General features: G+C 41.6%; 1 protein-coding gene across 1 annotated transcript; it reads right to left on the bottom strand.

Annotated features, from left to right (window-relative positions):
* Positions 1-205: 205 nt before the first annotated feature.
* Positions 206-26467, bottom strand: YY1 (YY1 transcription factor). Its single transcript, XM_050897257.1, has 5 exons — positions 25677-26467; positions 15893-16055; positions 6170-6230; positions 3537-3695; positions 206-2398 (listed from the first exon to the last, which is right to left on the bottom strand). Exons 1-5 carry the CDS (start codon positions 26371-26373, stop codon positions 2216-2218), a joined length of 1263 nt encoding a protein of 420 aa, XP_050753214.1. The 5' UTR covers positions 26374-26467; the 3' UTR covers positions 206-2215.
* Between the last annotated feature and the right edge of the window lie 573 nt (positions 26468-27040).

The following is a 27040-nucleotide window of genomic DNA, read 5'->3' as shown; positions in this document are numbered from 1 at the left end:
AGTTAATCCTCAAATCAGTATTTAATATAAATAATTTAGTCTCAGATGTATGTTCAAGGATGAAGTACTGACACCATCAAGGACTCTCTTTACCTTGCAAGTCAACAAAATGGGTACCGCTTTATGACACAGGAAAGCAAACTTCTGCGCAAGCCTAACACCATCATATATACTGTTTAAGAAAAAATGTAAGGTCAGTTAGAACTAGACTGAACCGATTTTATTTCCTTCCAAAAAGAATAGACACTAATTTAACTGTATACAGAATTTAATTTAACTATAACTATACAAGTTTCAGTATATTGTCCTGTTCAAGAACTGCTTATATTAAAAAAAAACAAAAATACTGCCAAAATTCTAATGCATACTTTACAATTAAATGCCCCATCTTTCTTTCTACCGCTAATAACCTCAGACTAGAGCTGCAGTGTTCAGATTAACTTATGTACGGCTGAAAATTCCCTTGGTCTTAAGAACAGTTTTGTTATTACCCATGTTTTTTCCACTACCACCAAAACTGGACTCAAAAGTGAGTTTTATGGTATTAGCAATGAAAAATTTGATGAACCTTGTAAGAACAGAATTCAGAAAGAGATTAACAACAGTTTTTACTATATTAAAATGTCACATCCCTCTAAAAAATAATACTTATGCATTTCTGTGCATATTCTTATGTTTATTAATCTGTCACATTTTACTATAGTATCTGCAAATTTCTTACTTTGAACACTTGAACAAATGAGTAGTAACCACTTTTAGTCAGACCATCAAAACTCCATCAAGTTCTCTGAGAACTCTGAGTTCCTGTTTTGAAGTAAAAAGTGTCCAACGAGGTTCCAAGAATTTTCATCATTATACTCAAACAAGTTAGCCAAAAGAAAACGACAATTTTCTTTTTTTCTGGTACGACCACTAAAACCCTACTGTTCCCCCACTTTCTATTGTTACTGCATTTAAACCTCCAAGATTCCTTACCTTGACTAAACAAAGGTGCCCATTTAGTTATTTACTGTACTGTTTTCCCTAGTTGCTGTCCAGGCACACTGAAAACTCCCCACTACACTGCCAGGTCTCCAAATCCACTGTTCCAGTTAATGGAAGTCTAGGTCACTCAAAAACAGAGTTACAGTCAGCAATTCTGTTTAGGTATACCACCTGAAGTGGCATTATGGAATTTCAATACAAATCATTGTAATTGTATGCAAAGTAAAGGAAACTTGAGTTTATTTAGCTACCAATTTCTGGGAGGTCAAGAGGAACTAGGACTGCTCTGGACAAAAAAAGAAAATAGACTGTGCTTACAGATCATTTTCTGCCATATTCTTTCTTTAGGACCACTGTTTTATTGTTGCCCTTTCTACTACATGGGATGTACATATTATCAGGTGTTAATAAAAGGTCAGTGCCTGTACAATACATTCTACAACTGAGCACCACTTTCCGTAACTGAACAGGCAAAGAAATTACACTGAACATCAGCATCTGGCAGTATTTCTCCAAAAAAAGTGACTAAAATGGGTTTAAATTGATTAACACTATTAAATCACATCTAATATTTGATACTACATGATTTCATTACAGCTATACGATACAATTATACAAAATGTGTTAACATCAAAGAATACAACCAAAATTAAGATAGCAAACAAAACCTATATAACTTTTTTTCTTTACAGGAAAATACTTTTGAAGTATGCATGTAACTGCCCATTCTTTTAAAGAAAATCTACCGCAAGCAAAGTTATCAACCTCCAGAAAAATCACACATAGCATTACTACGCATATCCCCAAAAAGTGTACAATATGCACACTTGGAAAATACAAAATTAAAAAAATTGTAAGCAACAGGTGAGCTTCATATTTATAAGAACGTGAAAAGAAGTCCAATTTTAGCACTGTTGTATAAAGAATTGTCTTTTTTGATGCAAGTTCATGAACTGACCCCTCCGGTTAGGGCCACACTTTACAAAACACCGTGTTCTTGAAACGGGATTACAGAGCAAGGTAGAGCATCTTAGCAACGTCACCTTAAAGTTTTTTTTGTGGGGTTTTTTTTTGCTTTTTATTTACTACTTATCAAAACACGTCCTTTAGGTTTGTAGGGTTCTTTTTTTAAAATTCTTTCCTAGAAACAATATACAAAGGGGAGGCATATTTATTTCCAATTCATACTCCTGTAAGACGCTTTGAGTTCAAGAACTTTCTCCTCCAACTTTCACTGGTTGTTTTTGGCCTTAGCGTGTGTTAAGATGTGAGATTTCAGGTTAGTTGATTGCGCAAACTTCTTATTGCAGCCATCAAATGGGCAAACATAGGGCCTGTCGCCAGTATGAATTCGCACATGTGTGCGTAAATTGAAGTCCAGTGAAAAACGCTTTCCACATCCTTCAAACGTACACTGTTGAAAGGAAAAGACATAGTCCATTAGCTAACAAAATAGTACTCATTTCAATCATTGATTAGAACAATATTCTTTAAATCACTAGACTGCAAAAACATGAAGCTAGATGCTGAAGATTATTATAGGTGAAGCTGCGGGCATCACTTGTAAACTGCATTTAAAAATAAAATTAATACTTCAGGTTGTTTTACCACAGTAGTATATCTATTTTCAAAGACGGAAATAACTTCCAGCTTGCAAGCAAATGCTTTCACTAAAAACACCTTCTCTGCATCTGAAACAGTATTTTGCCATGCTGTACTAGAAAACAGAAACAATGTTTCACATCAGAATTTCCCCCTTTCAGTGATAATTTGCAAAGACTTGCTCATTTTACCAGCTTTACTTTTCAGATGGGCTTGGAATACAAAGGGCAGCATGTTTAACAGTAAAGACTTATATTTACCACACAGCAGATCCAGCCTATACATCTAAGTGAATGCCTGAGGACTGCAAATCAAGTTTCTGAAATAATTTATTTAAAAAAAAAAAACCACAATAAAATAACATATCTTAAACATGTACAGGAGAACACAGATATGCTCAAGGCTACGAATACCTGTAAAGATTTATAAGGAGTATCATATGAAGTAGACAGGGGACCTCTGGTGGCAGAAGCTCACGTGACTTGATATGAATGGAAAGAGATTCAATGACTACCATCATTTTGCTGAAAACTGATTAATAATACCCACTAATGAAAATTAGTATCATGAGTCAACTGAGCAAACAGCCCCGAGTCTCAGTTGCCCACAAGTGCTAAGTTGAAAAGACGAGGAAGAGAAAGAGACATTGTCCTCATTCAGTAGTAACTGCAGACTTCATTTTTAAAGTGGGTAACTTTACATCATATTTTGGAAGGTATCTCCCATGTACATACAATTTGCTAATTTCTAAAAAAAGCCCACAGAAATAGTTAAACAATAGCCTAATTAGCTGAAGGAGACTTCCCAGTTTTAAGGTGATGATTCAATGCCTCATCTGATTTTAGAAAAAACATAGTATCCCTGAAGTCATATGGAAGCCAGGTTTCAGTTACAGTCTACACATGTTCACCAAACAAACTGTGGTACTCATGTCTGGAGGTTAACAATACCTGAAAGGGTTTCTCTCCGGTATGAACTAGCTGATGTCGCTTTAGTTTTGAGCTCTCCACAAAGGCCTTTCCACATTCTGCACATACGTGTACTCGAGGGCCGTGAGTGTGCAGATGCTTCCTCATGGCAGAGTTGTCCCTGAACATCTTTGTGCAGCCCTTAAAAAGAACAGTGAAACTCAATTAGTAGATAAGCTAGTTCTGATAAAGAAGGTTTTATCTGCTACAGTACAAGCATTTTAAATGCTTTTATATCCTGAATGCTTTCTTAAAAGTTGGCCCTGAAAGGGAGATCCCTTACATTTATTTAAAAAAGCAATACCAAGAAAACTAATAATTTGAAAAGCTGAACAACAAAAAAAAAAACCAAAACGCCCTTGCAATCCCAAACAAAAAACCCCAAAACCCTCTCCTCACTTAGTATTATGAACCATGTGCAGTCAAATGAATAATAGGACAGTCTCATGGAGAAGATGCAGCTCTGATAGAAGCAAATGAATAAACCAAACAAAGCACTTACAGTTTCAGGGAAAAAAAAAACAAAAACAAAAGACAGAATGATAGTTCATGGATACCTATGGTATATTCTTCAATGTGCTATATTCTGAGTACTACAGTACTACAATATAGTCTCTAATATACCACAGATTATTCTCTAGTACCAATTTGTATGTGCACCACTCCACCTCCCAACATTCTGTCCTCTTCCTACTCTGTCCTTCTCATTTCTGAGAAGAAATGGAGCAAGAGGGTTTCCAGCACATAACAGCTTACAGAAACTACCTTGTCCAAACTGGCAGCAGCAGATTGATAACTACCACCTTGAGATATAAAGAGATTGCCACTGCTTCTACAGTTTAAACCTACAAGGTGATACTGGGCAACTGAGTAAGGCAGGAGAATCTCTGAGTTAGTGCCAACTCAACCTAAAAGCAAAAGATACGTGCATTAACTCAGGTACAGCATCAGAAGTCTTAATCTGGGCTCCATGCTGCATCGACACAGGAATACTACTTTCGATTCCAGAGTACACTTAAGCCAGCAGCACCCTGAGGCTCTCTTTACCTTATCTTTCTCTACCTTTTTTTCACCTTTTAGTGACAACCAACAGACACCTACCATATGTTTTATAAATGTCTTCCTCAAGGTTCAAAATCCCTCATAAAATCCTACTAACAACTGTAAATCCTATCTGTACTCCAAGTGATGCTGTTTAAACTTACATAAAACTAGTCTACCAACACCACTGTGTTATGAGGCATAAAATTCAACAACAGAACCTAAAGGAACATTAAATCGCTAATCTTAAATTCTGCAGGCTTCCTCTTTGGAAATTATTTTTTTCAAAACTAATAACCACGTTTAAATATGTCTTATTTCTTAAAAAAGGGGGAAATGCCATTTTCAGGAAGAGTTCTCTCTTCCGGCACCAGAATTTCTTTGGCTAATTTAAGAAGTGTTGTGCCACCATTCATTGCACATAACAGAATCGGGTGGGGCAAAGCAGCACCAAAATAAACATACCGTCAACTTTTTTTGCATTTATTTCAAAGTCCCTGCTTGCCTCTGAGAGGAGCAGTTACATCTTCTACAATATTTTTCTTTTTTAAACTGAAGTCATAAATGCACAAAGCCTAGAAACACTAGAAGAGAGAAAATGGAAAGACAGAATATTCTTTTTTTTCCCCTGTTCAGATGAAGTTGAGGCTATGAAAAAGTAAATCAAAGAAATGAAGGCAGCATTCCTCGGTATTGTAAGGAGTAACTGTTCCTGTATCTCCACTACAATAAAAACATGACACTCCTAGAATGTGAAGAATTGGAAATCAATATAAGCACAAAGAGGAATCCAGCAAATTCCTTACACTATGGCTGTCAGAAAGAAGCCTTCTATTCATGCTCTCTAATGTGTACTATTAGCTATCTGCCCTGATTATTTGCTTAGGCTCACACTTATCTAGACCAGAAGTCAGCAAGATTGTATTTGTCTTTTTTCATTATAGACTAAGTCAGCTAACAGAAGCTCTACAAAAGCTGGATAATGCAGTAAAGCTAGATGCTACCAATCCAGGTGACTGGCAACATTTATTCAAGACAGAGGCTTCCCCACTACCAGTGGGTCAGAATCATATCTCCAAGATACCTATCTCTTTCAAGATGATGCACCTTCCAGCTCTGTGGAATGCAATTCAAAGTCTTCCAATAATGCCAACTTTGGCATCTGCACTGTAAATTGCTGATTCCTGATCTAGACTCCAAATCTGTCATAGTTTCCAAGCAGAGGATATATAGATCTTAGGAACGTACTTTGAACAGCTTTCAGAACATTCTTTCAAGTATGTATTCTTGGGTGGCAGGAAATCACAACAGTAAAACCAGCATGTTAGGGACTGTGCATCATGGTTACCAGAAGATTAGGGATGCACTAACCTTAAGACAAGGAATGGGAATAATATATTATTCAGTGAAAGGTTTTTAAGGAAGCCTCTAAAGAATAATAACTAAAATACAGTTAACTGAGTGTAGTCTATTAACAGTAAGATATTTTAGTTATTCATTCTCAAGAGAAAACATCAATACAAAATTCTGGTCTACAAATTACTACCTACTCAAAAGCTGAGCACTTCACTTACTTTGTGAGGACAAGCTATCGTTCGTGGAGCATCATCTTCTTTAATTTTTCTTGGTTTCATTCTTAAAGATAAAAAAAACATTAGTAGAAAAACATTAGTAGACAGCTCTTCTCCCGTAACTGCCTACATAATGCACACATTTATCTGATAGTATCACGTGCATCAGTACTACTCAGTGTAATATTTTTCAAAACCTTCATAATAATATCAACAGTGTAATTTGGCATTTGGAAAGTTCAGCTTTTCCAGAAGGACCTCTCAAGTATAGAAGACATTTAATACTACCTTCCTAGTCCTTTGAATATGTAGAAATACAGGTTTTTTTTTCTGACTTACACTAATTGTAATTAGGAGGTTTTGTTTGAAAACTCCATTTTTGTTGTGCCAGTACCCTTGTGGCCTATTTATTGTCACTTCCTCTCCATCCCTGCACCAGGACATAAAGGACAGAGTAGCCTCAATCATTCTTCAGTATTTTCACCACACAAGACTTCAGAAGAAAACTCTACAGAAGTAGGGAAGGCAGGCAAGTTGTGGAATCTACACAGACAATGTAGACATCCGTTATAACCACAGGAACTGCAATTATTCTTACTTTAAGCTACTGTACCCATGATTCCACTCTTGGCAACTGAGAAGCAATCATCTGTTTACTGCTGGTTGCTGATAGGGATCTTCACCACTACTTTATGGGCACCATTAGTCTCCATTGACTACATAAGGAGCCCAGCAAACTATTGCATGCGTTAGGTGTTTCAAATACAGTAAGACTCCCTGTAGAAAACAATGTTAGAACAGTCCTGCTGTAACAACTACCTGTCTGAACGTCAGAGAAGAGTCAGCTGTGTGGACACTATTCCGGGGAAGCACACTGCACTTTTACCTATATTTATTTCTCAAACCTGTAGTGCTGTCTTCAAAAAACCAAAAAGAAATGTCTTATCTCCACCTTACGGTGGTAGGTATAAATAAATGCACCTCATACAGCTGGAAATTCACTTAGGTAAGTAATGAGATTTTGCACGTTCCAAAACCTTGCTGTAGAAAGGGAGCTAGTCTGTTTATGTGAGTTCCTGAACGACTTTTCCTGGTAATACAGTACAAGATAGTTCTGTATGACAAGGTAGCTACATATCATATCTGTAAGTTAAACGAAAGGTTTTCTGACTCTCTAGTCTCAATTAAACAGATAGGAGTGGCTTGAATTTAACAAAAGAATTAGAATTATCAGAATCACTATTCTTAACATTAAGGAGAGGAGTCTGTTGCTATCCAAGACAGTTTTAATCCCCATGAGTTCAGCTCCTGGAAACAAATATGGAAGAACAGGGCTGGGGGAAGAGATTTCCAAGTAGTGCATACATGTCTTTTTTCTTACATGCATTTTTAATAATTGATCTGAGACTGGCTAAACAGCAACTTCTAAACATTCAAAACAATTCCCAAAAGCTGTAGGGAAAATAAGCTAAAATCCCTCCAATTTGACCACATAAGCATTTGTTTCTTTGCAGGCAGAGTCCAGTCATCTTTGGTACTGTCACACTCCTAGGCATATGGCTGAAATCTGCCGTTTCACCTGCCTCCTTCATGTGGATAGGAGAGAGAGGACAGCAACGGAAGGCCTTGTGAGGCTGAATTAAGGCAAGAGCAGTGAAAAATCTCCCTGAGAAGTCCTGAAGACTGGATCTAGGAAAATCTCCTTACAGCTGCCACTGGAGTCATATGTGATGGAGAAGTCTCCTGTGGCTCTGTAGCCTATCATCTGTCCCTCAAACAATCTGACTCCTCTCAGTATTGCAGATGTAGCAGAGTTCAAGTCATCATGTACAGACTAAAGCACTTGACAGTTAGTCACTTCACAGATGCAACATTAAAACCCAAGGATTTAGACGCTGCATTTTTTCTTTTCTCTAAGTGGACGCTTAGGAAACTCCTGCTGGCTCAGCATCTCCAGATTACACTGAATATGTACAGTGCTAACTGAAGAACACTGCAGTCTCCTGCAGGGTTAAAAATACAGATGTGACAAAAATACGGAAGCTGGAGAGTATCATATCCAACAATCCCCTCATTTACAGATACTAACAGCTCCTAGAAGACGGGTGTGAAGTATTTGTGTTGACAAAGCTCCTCTTGCACCATCGCTAGCAGCATACCTCAACATTTCATCAATTTGAGGGCAGAAACATCCTGAACACAGCAAACTGTATCGTTGCTGTAGACCAGCCTCTTTATTATCTTAATCTTCCTGATAACTTTTCTTTTTCCAAGATTACAGACCAACTTAGATGACCTAATGATCAGATTTAATTTATATAATCCAATTGGAATACAGAATGATTGTGCTGTGTTTAGTTTATGCAGCCTCTTTGAGCAAAGTATTAAATACCTAAATCCAAACAAATGATTGGAATTAACTGACTGACTGCACTCTCTGGTGAGGTTCTAGACTGATAGTACTGAGGCTACAGAAAAACACCCGCACAAAAGCTTTCTTACCGTACCCCTACAGAATGCTTCCAACTACCCTTTGCACAGGATTCTCCTTATTATGTCTCTACAATTTTTACAAAAGGAAAAGGCACAGAAATGAGCATCTATTATGCCAAAATGGACACAGAGAAGAACACTTTGACAAGACCGGACATGAGAGAACATAGTGCCATGGTTTAATGCCATTAGAGAACAAACACCCTTAGGGGACAAACCTGGTACCAAACACACCTCCTTTACTTCTAACTCTATCAACTTGTTAAATGTTGGCTGAGTCATTCCCCCAGCCCCAAAAAACAAAGCAAAAAACTCCTAGGCCCAAGATCAGTGTCCATGACATCAACAGAGTGAGTAAAACCACTATTGTTCTGAAGTCTTAATTGACCACCTGGAAAGGGAGAGACTAGACAGAAAAGGAATCACTAACAATAGATGCGATAAATAGCTTTAGTGGCAACGCCTGCATTTTTTACACTTGGCATAAGATCCCACTGATCATCATGTTAAATCCTATTCATAACTCTTGTATCTGGCCTCTGGTATTAAGTCAATCTTTGAGAAAGAAATGCTGCAACAGTGTCATCTGTAACAGGCTGCTGAAGTAGAGTGAGAGGGAAAATACCCTGGCCAGTGTAGTTAGGAAGCTTCTAGATCAGTGTAGTCAGGAAGCTTGAGGAACCAATTGCAGCTGAATGGGATGGTCAGACATGGGACAGACTGGAGCTTCAACATACATCTTACATTTTTCAGTTCAGTGTCTGAGCAGGCAAGTAACATTATAAGTGTCCATTCTGGAATAAGCTGACTTTTTTTTAATTTTCAAGCTTTCTTTCTAAAGTTAAGAGTATCAGCCCAGCAGTATACTTGAACATAAAAAACATTTAGTCCCTATTGACTACAAAATGACAACAAAGTTTAGCTAATAAAGGGGCAGATTTTAAATCTTTTCTCCTGGAAGTATGGGAAGTGGGCAACTTAAGCTTAAAATTCAGAACAATAAGCACAGCGTTCCACAGGCAACCAAGCTATTCAACAAAACAGAAGCAGACACTTCAACAGGAAGATGCAGCAAACAGTGTCCAGGTTATATCTCAGCACCACAGGCAGCAAGAAGCTGCTGGGCCCTTCGTACACTTGGATTAAAGGCATGAGGGCACATACACCACAGGCACAGCTACAACAGATCATTTTGTGAAAAATGTCATCTTGCTCACAAGGCTGTGGAATCCATACGGACAATCACTCAAAGAATTTAAAGACTTACATATTCAAATGTATTAGAAAAAAGATTTTGGTCTTACTTTAAAATTAACTTTCTGCAAAAGGAGACCAGACTAGAACCTGGGCTGTTGATCTTAATTACACTGCTGCAGGTAGCTCTTGCTGGTGGTTAGACTTTTGGCTCCCACCCAGTAGAGCATCTCTACCAGCTCCGTCCAAGTTTTCTTAGCCTGAAACATTAATCAAAAACAGAACTCTAACACATACCACTATTTAAAACAACTACAGACAGACACATTAACACCTGGGTGGAACTTTTGAAATGGCTGCCTTTGCAGAAAGTCAATTTACATGGCAAGACCAGAATTTTCATTTTTGCAGTGAGTTTATGTGGGCCATGCCTAGTAGTAGGAACTGCAGACCTGCTAACTGCAAAAAACTAGGAAGTGTACCTTTTGGATCAAGGCACTGGCACACTGCGAGGCTAAGTCTGTTAATTTGTATTGGGGGGTGGAGGGAAGGAATTGGGGACAGCAGAGAGAGCAGGAAGGTGTGCAACCCAATAGCTTCACAGAATGAGCTCCATAAAAGCACACACTCTTATCCACGCATAAAGACTGAGTGAAATCACAGGTATTAAACCACTCAGTTCCTCAAAATAAAGCAACTCTGTCACTGTGCAGTATCAGAAAGTAACAGCTAACTACCTCCTTTCATCTACCTAGCTGAACTGAAAGAACTGTACCTTGACAGAACCAATCCCCACCCCAAACCTCTGTCAATCTCCACAACCTATTGTCTTGTAGATAGATCCAATTTTAAGTTAGCCACAGAAACAGTGTTAAGGCTAGGAATAAAGGAAATCCATAAGTCAAAAAACAAATAACAGTATAGAATTTCCCCCTTTTTCTGTCATCTCTCTTTTTTGCCTCTGTTAAACTTCTGTGTTCTCACATCCTTTCTTCTCCCTCTATACATAAATCTAACCTAAACAGCATTAGTCTCTCTCAGGCAACTCCTTTGATGCATCCTAGAGATCTCTGATGACAAGCAGTGATATTCACCTGTGCTGAAGACCACATCCTTAAGAATAATTAGAAGAGGAGGAAATTATTCTCTATCAGCAGTGTCAGTGCCGCTTCTGATCTGTTCCCTCACTCTGCCATTCCCCTTGTACTGCCCTGCTGAGGCAGAAATAACATGAGCGTCATGGCCCTATGCTGCTGCAAGAATTCATTTGTGCTGAAGAACTCCTGAAACTGGCTAGACTGGCTTTTGGATAAATAGACAAAAGGGGAGCGGCACAAGGTGTCGTAGGAATCTATCTACAACGAAGAGCCCACAGCAAGTGTCTTCCCGTGCTTTGGTCACAGTTAGGTAGGAAAATGTCATAAAAAGTTCTGTTTCACTCCAAGATGCTGGCAAAAATAATTACTAGTTTTGATCCAGTTATGAAGAATATCATATGTGTAAACAGAGAAACAACTTTGCAGTGTGGTACAGATTTCCCCTCCCCTAGAAGAACACTTTGGGTAAAGCAATTGTCAGTTTACTGTACTTTAAGCTTCTCTATAACAAGAACAAAACCAATACAAAAGCATACACCTTATAAAAAGGCCTAAGTCATAAATCTAGGTGACCAGAATGCTTTGTCACTTTTAAGAAGGGCGTCCGATTTCAAACTCTAACGCAGTTTCCTCTCCTTTGTTTTCTATCCATTTTGGAAAGTGGATAGAAAGGAAGGGTAGTTCTCACAATGTCTCTCCTTCAGAAAAGGTACTAAGAAGAGCAGAAGATAAAGCCATGGAGAGTAAAGTTTTTACCACTAGGACCCATTTCTGTGCCTATTTCCCAGCTATAGCATGTTGCCCTCTTATTTCTTAGTTTTACTGATGTCTGTATTCTGCTGTCTTTAGCCAGTTCAGTCATGTATCTGTCTGGAGGGTAAGAGGGAGGGAGAGGGCAATCAGGGATATCCTTTCTAGTGGCTTTGTTTGAGGGAATTTGCCATATGCACCAACTAGAAATACGTCTGCTGCTTCCCCAAGCTTTTATTACCAAGCAGTTATGACTTCTTGACAGCTAACTACAGAATTACTTGTAATCAATTTAGACTTGGATGAAACCTTTTATTTCACTTGAAGGGATTTCCAGTGTCCCAGTCAAAGGTATCAAATGGGAACGTGGTAATTTACTAGGTTTTATTTCTTTCTGAGCAAATCATTCACAACTAATGTTTCACATTCTGATATGATTGCCTAAGAGAAATCCACAAATTTTTTTCTTTTTTATTGCATTTTTAAAGCATACTAGAGAAAATGCATGAGTCCTACAATAGAACGAAATAATTTGTAAAAGGCGATAAATTGCCCAACCAGGTATAATTTACGGTCATTTGTCTATGCATTACTGAACACGTGTCAATGTTCTGACACAGCTTGTTTATTCACAGCGTTTTAAATAGTTTTAGAATGTATAAAAGCCTTTCCAGGAAAAACTGTAAGAGTTCCAGTTAAAGGATCCGGATTCCTGCTACATGACTCAATGACACATGCACTAAAAAAGGCTGCGAAAGACAACTGTATCACAAGAGCGAGTATAACTGCTCACTCTGCTAGTGCCACCTAGCTGCTGAGCAGCAGTGGTGTCTGTTGCAGATGCTGAATTACTACAGTTTTACTTTTTTTGTTGTTTTTTTTTAAAGGGCTGCAGAGCTACAGAGGACTTCAAGGATCAAGTCCACCTCTGCCTTACCTCTCACTAACCAGACCATGATCAGAACTCCAGAACCTTGTGTAACATCTGTTACCGCTAGAATTCAAGCTTTGCCCATTTAAACTTAACCTTAGAACTTTGTTCCTAAGAATCAATGCAAATGTCTCAGTCAATTTATCCTTAATCAAAATAAGCTGCATCGTTACAAACATTGAATCTAGCCTGGGTTTGAGTAGCTAATTCCTACAAATGTATAGTGAGATTCTTCCAACTGCCTTAATGAAAACAGGAAAGCAACCCAAAATAACTTGCTCTCAACTGCACAAAATATACTCAGCATATGTGGACTGTGCACAATTCTTTCTTCAAGTCATGAAAATACAAATTTGTTATTCAAAACCTTACTCACAGCATGTGAAGCTACTTAAGTTTAAAAGTAACAGTTTCAACTTCACATGCTGCTCAAGTTTTCAGAATACAGCTACTAAGAATTCCAAAATTCTCAAGCAACCAGCAATGCTTGAAACTTTCAGAGAACTTTACACTAAATAAGCACATGATTTTAGCATGAACAACTGTATTCCTAAGACCTCCAAACCCAATTCCAGTACATGTAAACCCAGTTTTTTTCTTCCACTTTGCCATGCAAGGTTTCTAGTGATACTGCACACAGCAACCTAGATCAACAAGACAACTGATCAGTATAAAAATAGCTTTGTAGATATCAGTGCTTGAATTCATGTTATTAGCTAAAAGGAGTCCCTTCAACATGCTTCACTGCAAGAGGACCAAGACTTTAACAAACAATATTCAAATTCTAATACACACATGTTCTTCAGCCTCAGCTATACACAATCACTTAAGATCTAACATACAACTAACAGTTTTCTTTTTCATTTTCCTTTTTTTTTTTTTAAGGCAATAGTAAAAGTTTGACAGTCATCAATTCTGACCAAGAAATCAAAAAAACCTTTCTTAAAACAGAAGATGCTTCAAGTTTTCACGTATCTACAGTTAAGCTATCAGAACAATTCTTCATAGGTTTTGAGCAACTTGGGGATATTGCTAAAGGTGATGTCCCCCCAGGTTGCTTAACTCTACAGTCATAAGACAAATATATGGTGGAAGTGGATTACATTTTATCTGCTGTACAGAAATAAATTAACAGAAAACAGACTGTACACACGGAACTCGACCTTTCCATCATCAGCTACAAATTCTAGCTCTAGAACTTCCTAGAACATTCTACCATGAATAAAAAAAAGTGGTAATTTTAAATTACTGCCAGCTGCCACTATTTTCTCAACAGAAAACTCAACTAAAACCCAAGGATGCAGTACATTTTACAATATTAAGAAATATGCAGATAGATCTGATAGAAGTAATCTGGTCATTTCAAGAAGCCCAAATCCTGGCAACCATTTCAAGTATTCAAACCAATCTGGAGAAAAATATTCAGTATTTGCATGGAGAATACCCTATGAGAAACTATTTAAACTTCCTATCAAAAGATAGCTATTCAGTACTTAAATGTTTAATAGAACCAAAGGTTTCAGCATGTTTTAAAATAACTGAGAATACCATTCTAAGCACATTATGAGCAGAAATGTGTAAGTAACATTTTAGAATTAGAACGCTATGTACAGAGTATCAATTAAACATTTGCTTTCACAAAAAATCATATTAACCTTTCAGCAGGTCTCAGAGAACACAACCGTTTTGATCAACAACGGTAAAACAAGTAACAGCAGCATCAATAGCTAGAACCACCCACCACTTCAGATAAAACCCTGTTTTCAGTTGTTCATGATGTGTTTTTATACATTTCCAGATCAGATAGCCTGAAGCAGGGAGCAAGCCCTGCAAAACTATCTTACTAGGAGCCTTCAAAATCCATAGTTCAATGGCTTTACTGAAAATAATTGTGGGATGAGGCGGTGCTGGCAATCCTCCGGCACAAACACACTGAAGAGTAACAGAACAAGCTTGTAAAAAGCAGCAAGATCAAAGAGGTGAAACAAGAGTAGATGCACACACTGGACACGAAGATCCATCTAACCAAGAAGCCAGACCAGAACTTGTCTCAACAGTCCCTGCCACCTAGCAACTAGCTGAAAAATCCAGTGGTAAAAAAAAAAAAAAAAAAAAAAAAAAAAAGCATACTTCTCCCTCTACTAGCTGACCCAGGAGTAAGAGTAACAATATCTGACCATCCACCTGCTCTAAGTGTCAGAATTGTGCACCAGAGCTCTGAAGAATAGCCAGCTGGTAACAAAATGAAAATGAGTTTAGCTTCATACATACAGTTTGCTTTTAACATGGGAAAAATTGATAATAGCAGCTGCAGGAAGCTAACAGTTGTGCTCAAGTATTTGGAGACACCAGCATTAACACTGCCCATGCACTGAGTGGAGGAGTACGCCTTTGGTAATTACAAGCACATGCACAAAAAGAAGCGGACCGAGTAAACGCTGCAAAGGCAACCCTAACGTCACAGCTTCCAGGTGCCAAAGCAGACTTCTCTGGTGACCTCACGGTTGCCCTCTGGTGGCCACCGGCTGCCCTGAGCACTCGATACCAGAGCCGGGGCTCTGCGGAGGGAGGGCGGGGGAGAGACACATGACACTTTCAGTCCTCCCCCGTAGAACACGGCTTCCCTCGCTTCACCTCTATTTGAAAGTAAAAGTCACCTTGTAACTCAGGTCAATGTATTGATATGTAAACGAGTGACAATTCTGATTCACTAGAGGAAAATCCAAGCAGTATAGTTACCAATTGTGAAACTGCAATTATCAGTGGCACTCAAAAGTGCAAGACACACGACTCCATTAAAAAGAAGTTTAAGACCTAGAGCTTAAGAAGTAAGAAGCAGGTGAAAAAGAACAGTAAGTGGCTTTACAAACTAAATATTGTAGTCTAGCTTTCTTGTACTGAACAACCTGAATGCAGGATTTCACTTATCGGATCCTTTGGTGCTGAAGGATCTAAGACTATTCACATGAAAGAGACATTCTGTCATGTAAAAGGTGCAGTCTATCAATGTATTTAGGTCCTGTCTTACCCAACAAGAACTAAAGACCAGAAGCCATTGAAGAAGTCACTGCTGAATATAAAACCCAGTTATTTTAACATCGTATCAGCTACTCTGTTCTGAATTAAGTCCCTTGTTTAAGAAGACTATTAAATGGAACAGTAAGCCATGCTAAATCTACCATTTGTTTTGCCTAACAGTTTCATAATTAAACCAGTGAAAAGAAAACCATTTTAGTTTAACGATCCTTTCTTCCTACTTACCTAGCAAATTCAGCCAGTTGTTTAGGGTCTGAGAGGTCAATGCCAGGTATTCCACCAGGAGGAAGTTTCTTCCCTGTCATGTACTCTGAGTAATCTGGAGGAGAATTCTCTCCAATGATCTGCTCTTCCACCACTGTTTCATGGTCAATATCTTTTTTATCATCTGAAATACACAAAATACTGAATTCAATACATACTGAAGATCAAAACAGCATATAAGTTACTAGGCTGCATCTCCATACAAATTCACTATTGCTGCACACTTAAAAGAATACACTGCACTTCCAGATTTCCACGCTAATTGTAAAGAGCAAAAAGACATCCATACAGTTACAGCATGAAGAACACAGAAAGAACACAGTGGGTGAGGAAAAAAAGCAGAAGTCGCATACCTACTTAAACACAAACAAGTAAGGAAATAAGTAGAACAATCCTACGAATGTTGGCTGCGTTTGAAAGATAATGCACTTTTTCCTGAAACAATGCCTAAAAATTTAATTCCCTTAACCTCTTCAAGACTAACCTCCACCATACCCATTTGGATCTCAACAGCAGTCGATAACAAAGCAAGCCTATCAGAGGAATGGCAGATACTTACCCTAAGACGTTAGGACTACTGATCTTTACTTCAGAGTCTTCAGACTCCCTTGATCTCCAACAGAAGTGCCACGGAGGGACAAGAAATTTAAAAATAACTGCTAATGGGCTTCAGCACCTGCCCATAAAATTAAAGTTTTTCAACACTTGCAGACAGGTCTGAAAGAAAGCAAAACACTAAATAGCATGTCTCCCTCCCAAGGGGGCTTCTTCCTTCCGTGGCAGAGGCCAGCATAAGCTCTCTCCCACTCTACTATGAAAGAGCAGATAGGGATCATTTAGAGCTTTGATCTGCATGCCAGTTAAGATACCGCTATTTTATCTGCTCTAGAGCTCCTCCTATCCATTTGTGCTCAAGGACTGCAGTGAAATCAGGTGGAAGACATACTGTTGCCATCTACTCACATTCAGACCTTGGAATATGCCAAGACACAATGTTTTATCTCTCCTCTTGCTATTTTATAACAGAAACCAGAGAGACACAAAGACGACACAGAATGGAAACATCCACTTATGTTCCTCACTGCAGTGCTCACACCAGCAGGAAGAAAGACACAGTACCTATCCTGTTTTCCACCCCGAAATACACCTAGGACAACAGATGTATATATGTATATATGGTTGTTACTACTCAGCTAACTGTTAATAAACTTGCCACTAAACTACTTCTCCTACTGTGTGTATGGGGAGCAGATTCTGCAAATCACTTTAGACACAGGAGGCTTTACAAAAATAACAGGAAGTTTTATTTTATAGGTAGTGTTTAAGGAACGGAAATACAAGGTGGTAGGACAGAAATAGTATTTCCCTGATTAAAAAAAAAAAAAAAGAATAGGAAAACATAAGGCAGAAAACAAATGAGGCAATGTTTTTCTTTTTTTTCCTAAACAGAAACACAGGAAATAACATTATTCATTACTCAGTAACTTCGGTTAGGAAAGGGAGGACAAGACATATGCAAATAAAGGAAATATACTAAGGACAAACTTCTATTCAATTTGTAATGCCTGCTTTTAATGTTTGCCACTGAGCTATTTCTAGAAATGTTACTGCTAGTTTGGGGTTTAATCTGATCTACCAGATCAAATAGCAGTTTATGTATATGTTCCATGGTGAAAGAGGAAAACAGACTCCAACACTGCAAAGATGAAAGTGTTAATAATACTATCTGCAGCATTAAACTGGAAATAAACTACAAAATTGACTATTTGGACAATTTTTTTATTCTAATCTAGTTTTCCACTCACCACACTACCTTTCAGTCTTTACCAGTGCTTTAAAGAAAGCAACTGAATTTACCGTAAGCAAGGATTATATGGTAAGTTTTACAACACCTGCAGGAGTTAAAAATTCAAGTCAATAAACCTCCAATTTGACAACAATTTGTTCTTCCAAACAGAAGCTTGAGAAAAGGTATTTTGCAATGCCTACACAGGCAGAAAAGACATGAAGCTCAGAAGACCACAGAACCTGGAAAGCTAAAAGCAATGCCTTCTCCATGCTGCAGACTAGAATGAGATCAGCTGCCTCCAATGTAGCCATTTCAACAGCTACCCAGAACTTCCAGTTTGACTGTTTGATGACATTCATAACAGAAACAAGTTTTAATTTCCTGCCTCAGATCAGATGCATGAGTCAACAGGGAAATTTTGTATACATTCCTTAAGATCTTCTTTCCTTCCCTAGCGTAAAGGCCTGCTATTCCACAATGCTTTCTTGGTATTTGAGGGCCAAACTGAAAGAAAGTCAGCCTTCAGTGCCTTTACTTCCCAAAAGCCCGCCAAGAGAAATCAATTCCACAGCTATTCAATTCCACAGGCTATTGGACTAAAACATGAAAAACTATGAACATATTGCTTTGATACAGTAGAAAATAAGATAAAGTATCCCTTAATATATTGACAGTTATGTCAAAATAAAAAACAATCAGATTTTCCTATACCAAAAAACTGTATCTCTACAGCAGCACACACCTGCAGTTTTAAAAACTAATTTAAACCAAAACAGACTAAAACCAACAACATACAAAACATTTACCTTAAAGTGTTATGTCAGGCTAACGTCCTTCAAGATCAAAGACCTGGTTCATACCAGAAGTCAAATACTTTTTCAAAAGTAGCAGCAGACTTCAGTAGCTCTTTAGTACCCAGACCATCCTAGTTACAGACCATCCTACGACATTATCAATTCATTGGGAAAACAAAACAAAAGTAACACATGAAAACCCCCCACATACTTCTTTGGAAGAAGTTTGGAAGAACTTTACCAATGTCCCCTGTGCACAAATTTATCACAAGTTTATTTGTGATCCCCTACCAACCTGGACTAGGCAGCTCAAAGTTTGGAGGCTAAAGTCCAAGCAAACTTTGACTCCGGCTGACAAGTTAACCGATATTCTCATTGCAAACAGGGCGCTTTGACTGATTGATGTTTTCTGCCTTCAAGCAAGTCCTGATGCCCACTACATCCAAATTACTTCCCCCTTTTCCTCTCATGAAGCATCAGAGGATCGAACATACTGCATCCAAAGCAAAGCAAAACACAGAGACAGATCCCTGAAATTCTGGTGACACCTCTGGAGAAGTACAGTACAAATAAGGCATAGTAACTCCATGCAGTTTATGCCCATGCCAAGCTAATCTGGATGCCATCCATGTAAGCTAAATACGGACAGAGCCACGGAGCCAGTCAGGAAAAGGAAATTAACTGCTATATACTAGCTGATCTGCTTTGTTTTGTCCCTTAAAACCACTTGAGAGTACAGCAGACTCAAATATAAGGCATTCTGCTTAAGTGTGTATTTAGCACTATTCTTACAGATCTAGTGCAGCTTTCTGTAAGGAACTTGGAACATGATTTTAGTCCCGTCTTCTGAAAGATATTGAAGATCTGAATACATGTCAATTAGTTAATCACTTTATCTTCACAAAAACATACACTACCAGTCACTGCAACCGCTATGTCCCATATTAATCTATCGTATAAAGCTGTAAAATACTGATTTGTTAGAGACACCCCCCAACATCCTTCTATGCCCAATTACATTAAGATCTCATGCCCTATATACAGGCAATACACATCTTGAACTAGATTCACTTCTGCACTTCAAAGCAAGTATGTCAAACAAACATTTTTTTATTAAGATCAGTGAAAGTTCAGCATTTTAGCCAGCCATATCTTTTGACTACCACTTAAAACATATTTCTACTCCTGAAATAACCAGAAGTTTTAAAAGTACCAAGCCCAAGTACCAACTGAAGTAGAAAGAAGCCAGGTTACTGGGATAAAACTAGTAACCGCAGATTCCATGTAACAGATCAATGACAAAACATGGTAGAATCGGTTTCCCAAGACTTTATTGATTACCTTTTGCTATTATTACCATGCTTTCTCCACCTCGTGCAGCCCTTCTGTTGCACAGAAAATCCATTCACCTCAGAACCCCGTTATTTCATGCATTTCTAGAATAGTAGCTAGCTCCAGCTGACATCTCTGGAACTCCCCCGCTTTATAAGATGACCCCCTTAACTCTCAACCCAAGAAGCCCTGTCAGTATTTCTGCCTCAAGTTATTCTTGATTTTAGCCATCGTACTCCACTTCTAGATCCCTAATTCTCTGAGCCATCCTCCTCCCCTATTACAGAGCAGGGAGAACACATTGTTATTCAATCAGTTTTCCCCTGTGGAAAATAAGGAGTGCAAAATGGAACTCAGAAGGTACACTTGGCAGCAAAGCAATGAGACCCAATCCTATAGCTTCCTCCCAAAGGTACCAAGTTAAAAGACATTCTGCTTACCAACTAAAAGGATGAACAACATCTAAGCTTAAATTTTCTTTTTATGATCACACGGTTAAACACATTTGTTTTTAGGAACAGCTGAAATGCAAGTACATGATAAAGAATGCATTCGGCAACTGTGCAGTACCAAGGCACTGTGGTAACAGCTTCATTATTGCTACCACATTGCCATCTCCTCAGGCAAATTAGTTCATTGGTCATGTTTGAAAGCAAAGAACCATAATTAGCTTGTTAAATAATACAGTTATTTAGCAGACACTTCTGAATGTTAAATTCCATTTTGCACAGTATGTAATTTTTTAACCTCATCGGCTGCTAGGTTACTTTCCCTCTGATGTGCCTTGCACACAGATGGAGAACAGGTTCTTCTTTCCCCGTGTCACTCATCTCTTATTTCACACCACTGAGACATGAACTGACAAAACCACTGCATATATCAATATTCATCATCTGACTTCAACATTTGTGAGACACTGTGCCGAAGCACTATGACCTTCTGAATCATCAGCATACAAGTGACAAGGACTTCCCAGGGAAGGATCCAAGAGCAAGTTAGAGGATTCTAGTTTGAAGGTGGGCTAAGAGGCAACTTAACAGATATTTTAAGTGATGAACTGCATTCATGTATTTCACTTTCAAAACAGAAAAAATATTTAAAACAGCTGCAGGAAAATATCTACCTTATCCTCTAAGGTTCACTGACAAAAATGTCAGGGCAGACTCAATGCTTACGGATACCAAAAGCTTACACCGTTTTCTTAATCAGAGTCAGAAATAGATTATCATCTTAATATTTTAAAGGAACCAGACAATCACTTTGTGCCTCCATATATGAAAATTTTTCATATAAGAAGCTCATTACCTATCTGTCATTGCAAAGAATTTTGGCCATCCTTGATACAGGCCCACAGCTGAACTAAATGACTCGTCTATTATTTATACCATGGAAGACAACTGGTCAGACAGCAGATGATTATTTTTTTCACCCCTGCAATCTGATAAAGTCAAATGAAAACCCTTCTATTTTTTTAAGACATCAAAAGTTTTTTTAAGAGGTTCTGAAGAACCTTCTAGAAATCCAACATGAACCCCCCCTGAGTTACCAAACATGGGTCCACAGCACAGGCTTCCTGGATTATCCAGAATCATTTCCGAACCATACACATAACTTCTGCATCTTTGTCTTTCCCATCTAGGAATAGGATACTTGAGCAGTTTAACATCTGCGGGCAATGTTTAGTTTGGTTGTGCTATTTCAGCCCTGAGCTTGCAGACCATCTATGCTAACAATAATAGCTTAAGCCAACACCTATTTCAGCTTTGAAAGCTTGACAGAGTCAAGAGTCATTACCTAGAAGCAGATGTACGGCTGTACTGTTACACTAATACATTTTTCCTGCTCAAAATTAAGCCGCAGCTGCTTGAAATTCCAGCATTTGGTGGAGCCAGCATTTCAGCACCACCTTCCCAAAAGCTCCTGCATCTAAGAATCAGTTTTGCAACCACAATCTGACAAAGTGATTTCTAATGATCCTTCCCCTCCCCCATCACTATTGTGTGCCCAACCTGGAGACAGTCACTAAAGAGGATGATTCAAGTTGAATCTAGCAAAGGCACAAATAAATTCCACTTCATAAAAACAACTTTTCCTAGTACAAATTGGGGTGTCTCACTTGGAGAGCCCCATTAACTATATACAATTTTCTAAATCCATTACAGAATACCCCAATGAAAATAATGAGGATAGGTATTAGACAGTATAGAGAAAACACACTACAGGAACATTAAAGTATCTACCATATACACCTCTTCAACCCTTTCAGAAAACAGAATGCCTTTGTTCAGTTCCTATTTTCACACGTGAAGAAAGACAAATAATTCCATTCTGAAGATCTGGAAAGCTAATCTGAACTAGAAGAAAGCATTCCTGTTTCAAACTAAACACTTTAATTAAAGTAATCATGGGTCACAAGTTTGATATCACCATAGATACCAAGGTGATAAGAGAAGTTATGGTAAGTCTAAACCGTTGCCAACAACAGTACTACAACTTCTATGTAACCACGTAACAAGACAAGGATTGAGTAGTCCCCTTTAATCACATTGCTGTATATTTCACAGATTATTTCTACACATTTCAAGAGGTGCTACCAGACATGTTATACTCATTTATGGACAAAGATTTATGACTGGCTCAATTTGGTACCACCCGTGTACAAGCTAATACAGCAGCACTAGAAAACAGTAGCCAGTAATTAATTCACATTGTCTTCCCACACTGTGGTGACCAAAGTGTCCTTGTTCCAAATTCAAATACCCAAGAACAGCAATATAGGGATTATTGTTTTATTTTGATGTATGGGCTTATTTACTATTCATCTTTTGATAAACTTTTTGCTAAGCATTTAAACCAAACAGTCAATTACATCAATGTGCCAGCAAGTCTTTAATTATGTCAAAATACAGAGGCAAAACTACTATCTTTGTTCAAACTGAAGTATGCCTGATTCTGCAGGGAAACTTTAGTAGAGCTACCCTTTCGCAAGCCAGTAGTTTGTTCTAGGTTGGTTTTTTTTTCACCCCAGTTTTGCTTCTTTTGGAATTTTTCTGGCAACCATTCCCCCTCTAAAATTTCAGAAAACAGACATTGAAGCTTCAGCATTTGATCACTTCAGACCACTTCTATAAGACTTAATAAGCTGTGCAAGAGGCATAAAAGCCTATCCAATAGGCTCAGTAAAACTTCACAACACTCTTAAGTGAGCAGGTGATCATCAAAGGCTGTTTGACACCGGGGGGGGGGGGGGGGGGGCGGGTGGTGCACGCATGCATGCAGGGAGGGAAGGTCAAAATTTAATACTTTTCTTTTGCCTATGTATTTTGTGGTTTTGCTTTTGGGGGGCTTTTTTGGCATTAGAATTCAAGTCAGAATAGGTATTCTGCATCATGGATATAACTGAGTTGAATGTAGCAATGCAATTCAATCTCCAGTAAATTACAAGTGGATATCATTCCCACTGAGCTTGCATGGTCATGCTCATAAAGAACAAAACCACTGAAATCAATAGGGCTACCCTGATGTAAAAGTTGTGTACGCAGGAAGCGAATCAAGTATATTGATTACACACATGCTTCGCTTCAGTCAAGTAATAATCAGCATGCAGAAGGTCTACGGAAGCATCCCATCAGGCACTCTGAATTTCAGAGTGCAAATGCATGCTAGAAATTGTCAATTGATCTCAGCGAGGTCCTGTATCCTGCCAGCTCACAAGTCATACATTCACTGGCATTCAGCTATCTTATGTAGCTTTCACAACCCAGAAGACTGTATTAGTTTCTATTATCTTTTTTCTTTCTTGGATGGTCAATTCTAAGAAAAAAAAACAGCAAGTGGATTTATTCAGGTTTCATAAAATGATACACAGAAGCATACAGAACTCCATTCTACTAAACAGTATTTGGGAAACTCTTAAATAAAAGAGTTCTTCTCTGTTCATCAAGAAGCAGGGAACTTTGATCAGACTCATTGGGCTGTCAACCCACTATATACCAGAAGCGTCATATACTGTGTCAAACTTGCTAAGTAATCACCTATATTTAAAAAGAGAGTAAAAATCAGAATCCTCATTCTTTCCATCTTTTCAGACAAGTGAATTCAGCCATCCAGTACACTTTTCCTTCAAGACTGCCCTTTCTAACAACTACTGGTCATTCACAAACATCACAAAGAGCAAACATTTTAGACCACATCAGAAGCTTAAAGGGTATCTCTCTCTTACTAGACTCTTTAAAAATTCAAAAGAGCACAAAAATAATATGCAAGATAGATTACCAACCTACTATTCAAAGACCACACCAATTTAAATATTACATGAACTGATACTAGTTGACTGCTTTTTTCACATTTACATAACTTTGGCACAGAACTTTGACTACAGAGCCTAGCTGCCAGCAATACATTTTTTGTAAAAAAAAAAAAAACAAAAAAAAAAAAACCAAAAATCCCAGTGTGCCACAAGTAACACTTTTCTGCTAACTGAAAAGACTCTCCCCCCCTTCCCCCCCCCCCATTTTAAAGGAAAGGATCAGAAAATCGTGGCAGATAAAATAAGCGGGCAGGGCAGGCGCATATCAGGTTTATTCCAAACCCACGAAAAACCCAACTCCTCAAAACCCGTACACAATCTCACACAACACGGACGCCCTGCGCCTATTTAAAGCTTTAGACCTAGCCGAGGAAAAGCTGAACGGTCTCCGAGCCTCAACCAGAAATTGCTCCTTTCCTCCCCGCGGCTCCCAGGGACGGAGGTCTGCCTCCAGAGCGCGGAGCCACCCCTCTCGGCTGTCAGACCCTGGGCTCCTGACAAGGGGATTTCTGAAGAGCCGGTTGCTTGTGGCCGCCCCCTCCGAAGCCGGCGAGAGGCGCGGGCAGCCCCCGCGGGGGCGAAGAGGTGCTTCCCCCTCGCCGGCACCGCTGGCTTCGGGCGGGGAGGCCCCACCCACACCCGGCTACCGCAGCGGCCCGGCAGGCCGCTGCCGGGCGGCCCCCAGGCCCACCCCCACCGGGCGAGCTGTAAAACGGTATTTCGGGGAGATGGCCGTCCCCGGGCCGGGGAGAGCCGGCGGGGCGGGCGGCGCTGGGGCGAGCGGTTCTTCCCCCCCCCCCGCCCCATAACGGTCACGGCCCGGAGCGCACGCCTCATCCGGGGCCGCCGCCCGCGTTCGCCATTAAAATGCGGCCCAATGGGGCCGCGGGTGCGCGGCGGCGGCGGCAGCGCAGGGCGGGAGGGAGAGGAGCGGCAGGCGGGGAGCCGGCAAGGCAGCGGCGGCCGGGGAGGGGAGACGGGCCGGCGGCGGGCCGGGAAACGGGGGAGAAGGAGGACAGAGGGCGCGGGGGGCGGCAGCCGGGGGAGGGAAGGGCGAGGGGCAGGCGTGGAGCGAGCGGCGGGGCGCCGCGGGGAGCGGCGGCGGCAGCGGCGGGGCGGGGACGGGGGAGAAGCGAGGAGGCTGGGTTCGCCCCGCACCCTGTGCCCGCCCGCACACCCCGCCTCCCCCTGCTGCAGAAACTACGCCATTGCGGCCTAGTCCTGGAGCCAGCGGCGCGCTGCCTCCCTCCCTCTCGCACCCCCCTCAGCCGCCGCCATCTTGGCGGCCGCCGCCATCTTTCCTTCCCCCCGCCGGAGCCGGGCAGGAGCAGCGGCGGCAGCAGCGCAGACCCCGCCATCTTTTCGGGGGAGCCGCCATACTTGCCCTGGCGATGAACATGGCGGCGCCCATCACACACATCAAAACATGGCCTCCCTTCAAAACAAAACTGTCCGAGGCGAACCGGGCAGCCGCCGGCGGGGCCTGGGGCCCGGGGAGGGAGGGGTCCGGCGCGCACTTACCCGAGGCCCACATGGTGACCGAGAACTCCCCCTCCAGGGTCTTGATCTGCACCTGCTTCTGCTCCCATTTCCTGCCGCCGCCGCCCTCGGCCCCGCCGCCGCCTCCCCCGCTCAGGTAACTCTTCTTGCTGCTCTTCTTGCCGCTGCCGCCCTTCTTAACGCGGCCTCCTCCGCCGGCCGAGGAGGAGCCGCCGCCTCCGCTCTTGCTGCCGGCGGCGGCCACGGTGACCAGGGTCTGCTCGATGTACTCGTCCTCCCCGGCGGGGGCCGGCACCGGGATGAGGATCTGGTCCTCGAAGCCGTCGTCGGCCCGCAGTCCGTCCGAGTCGTCTCCCCCTACCACCTCCTCGCGGGTCTGCACCAGGATCACCTCCTGGTGGTGGTGGTGCAGATGGAGCTGTCCCCCGCCGCCGCCGGCCGCGCCGCCGCCCGCCCCGCTAGGGTCCCCGTCCGAGACCAGCGGCTGCAGCGCGATCATGGGCTGGTGGTGGTGGTAGTGATGGGGCGGGTGGTGCGGGCCGCACTCCTCGCAGCACTCGTCCTCGTCCTCCTCTTCCTCGTCCTCCTCGCCGCCCACCACGGTGGTCTCGATGGTCTCCACCGGGATGGTCTCCACCTCGATCTCGTGCAGCTCCACGATCTCGGCCGGCATCTCCGAGCCGTCCGTGGCGATGTACAGGGTGTCTCCCGAGGCCATGGCGGGGTTAGGCGGGGGGAGAGCTCCGCGGGCGGCGAGGGGGCTCCGGTCCGCTCCCCTCGGCGGATGGTGGGGCTCGGGCTCCTCTCGCTTCCCCTCCTTCTCCTCCTCCTCCCCCTTCCACACAAACACCAGCTCCTCGCAGCCAGCGAGAGGGAGGCAGCCAGCCGCCAAATCCCGGCTACGCTCCCTCGCGAGACTTCCGCTGCTGCCGCCGAGACGGACCCCAGCCCCGGGAGGCCGCTGCCACCGGGACCCGCCCCCCCCCGCCGCCAAGCGGCCAATCGCACTGCCCGCCGCGCCCACGGCTCACCCAGGCGAGCGAAGTAGCCTACGGGGGCGCGCCGTGCCGCAGCGGCCCGCCTCCATTTACGGCCGCCGGCCTATCGAAGAGCGCTGCGAATGCGGAGCGCGCCTCCCGGCGCTGAGCAGCCAATCGGCCCGCGGCGGTGTCGCCCCCTCCGCCGCCCGCCCCGCCCCTCCCTTCTCGCCCCTCCCCGCGCGGAGGCACGGGCCCGGCCCCACCGCCCATGCGGGCCGGCGGCCCGGCGCTCCGTCCTCCCTCCGCCGGGGGCAGCCGCTGCCCTCGCCGCGCGCCCTGCCGCCGGAGGTGGCCGGGCTCCCTCCCCGAGGCGCCGGCAGGTGGCGCGCCAGCAGCTTGGCCGTT

The sequence above is a fragment of the Gymnogyps californianus genome, chromosome 5 (assembly GCF_018139145.2).
Source record: "Gymnogyps californianus isolate 813 chromosome 5, ASM1813914v2, whole genome shotgun sequence".
Classification (NCBI taxonomy): Eukaryota; Metazoa; Chordata; class Aves; order Accipitriformes; family Cathartidae; genus Gymnogyps; species Gymnogyps californianus.
The sequence above is the reverse complement of the archived record's forward strand: the minus strand, read 5'-3'. Positions and strand labels throughout refer to the sequence as shown.

Excerpts from the sequence above, each read along its gene's own strand:
- YY1 (XM_050897257.1), bottom strand. The coding sequence starts at position 26,373 with ATGGCCTCGGGAGACACCCTGTACATCGCCACGGACGGCTCGGAGATG. Across the intron at positions 16,056-25,676 it reads GGTCACCATGTGGGCCTCGG|ATGATAAAAAAGATATTGAC; the intron begins GTAAGTGCGCGC and ends TGTGTATTTCAG. Across the intron at positions 3,696-6,169 it reads CGATAGCTTGTCCTCACAAA|GGCTGCACAAAGATGTTCAG; the intron begins GTAAGTGAAGTG and ends GTTCTTTTTAAG.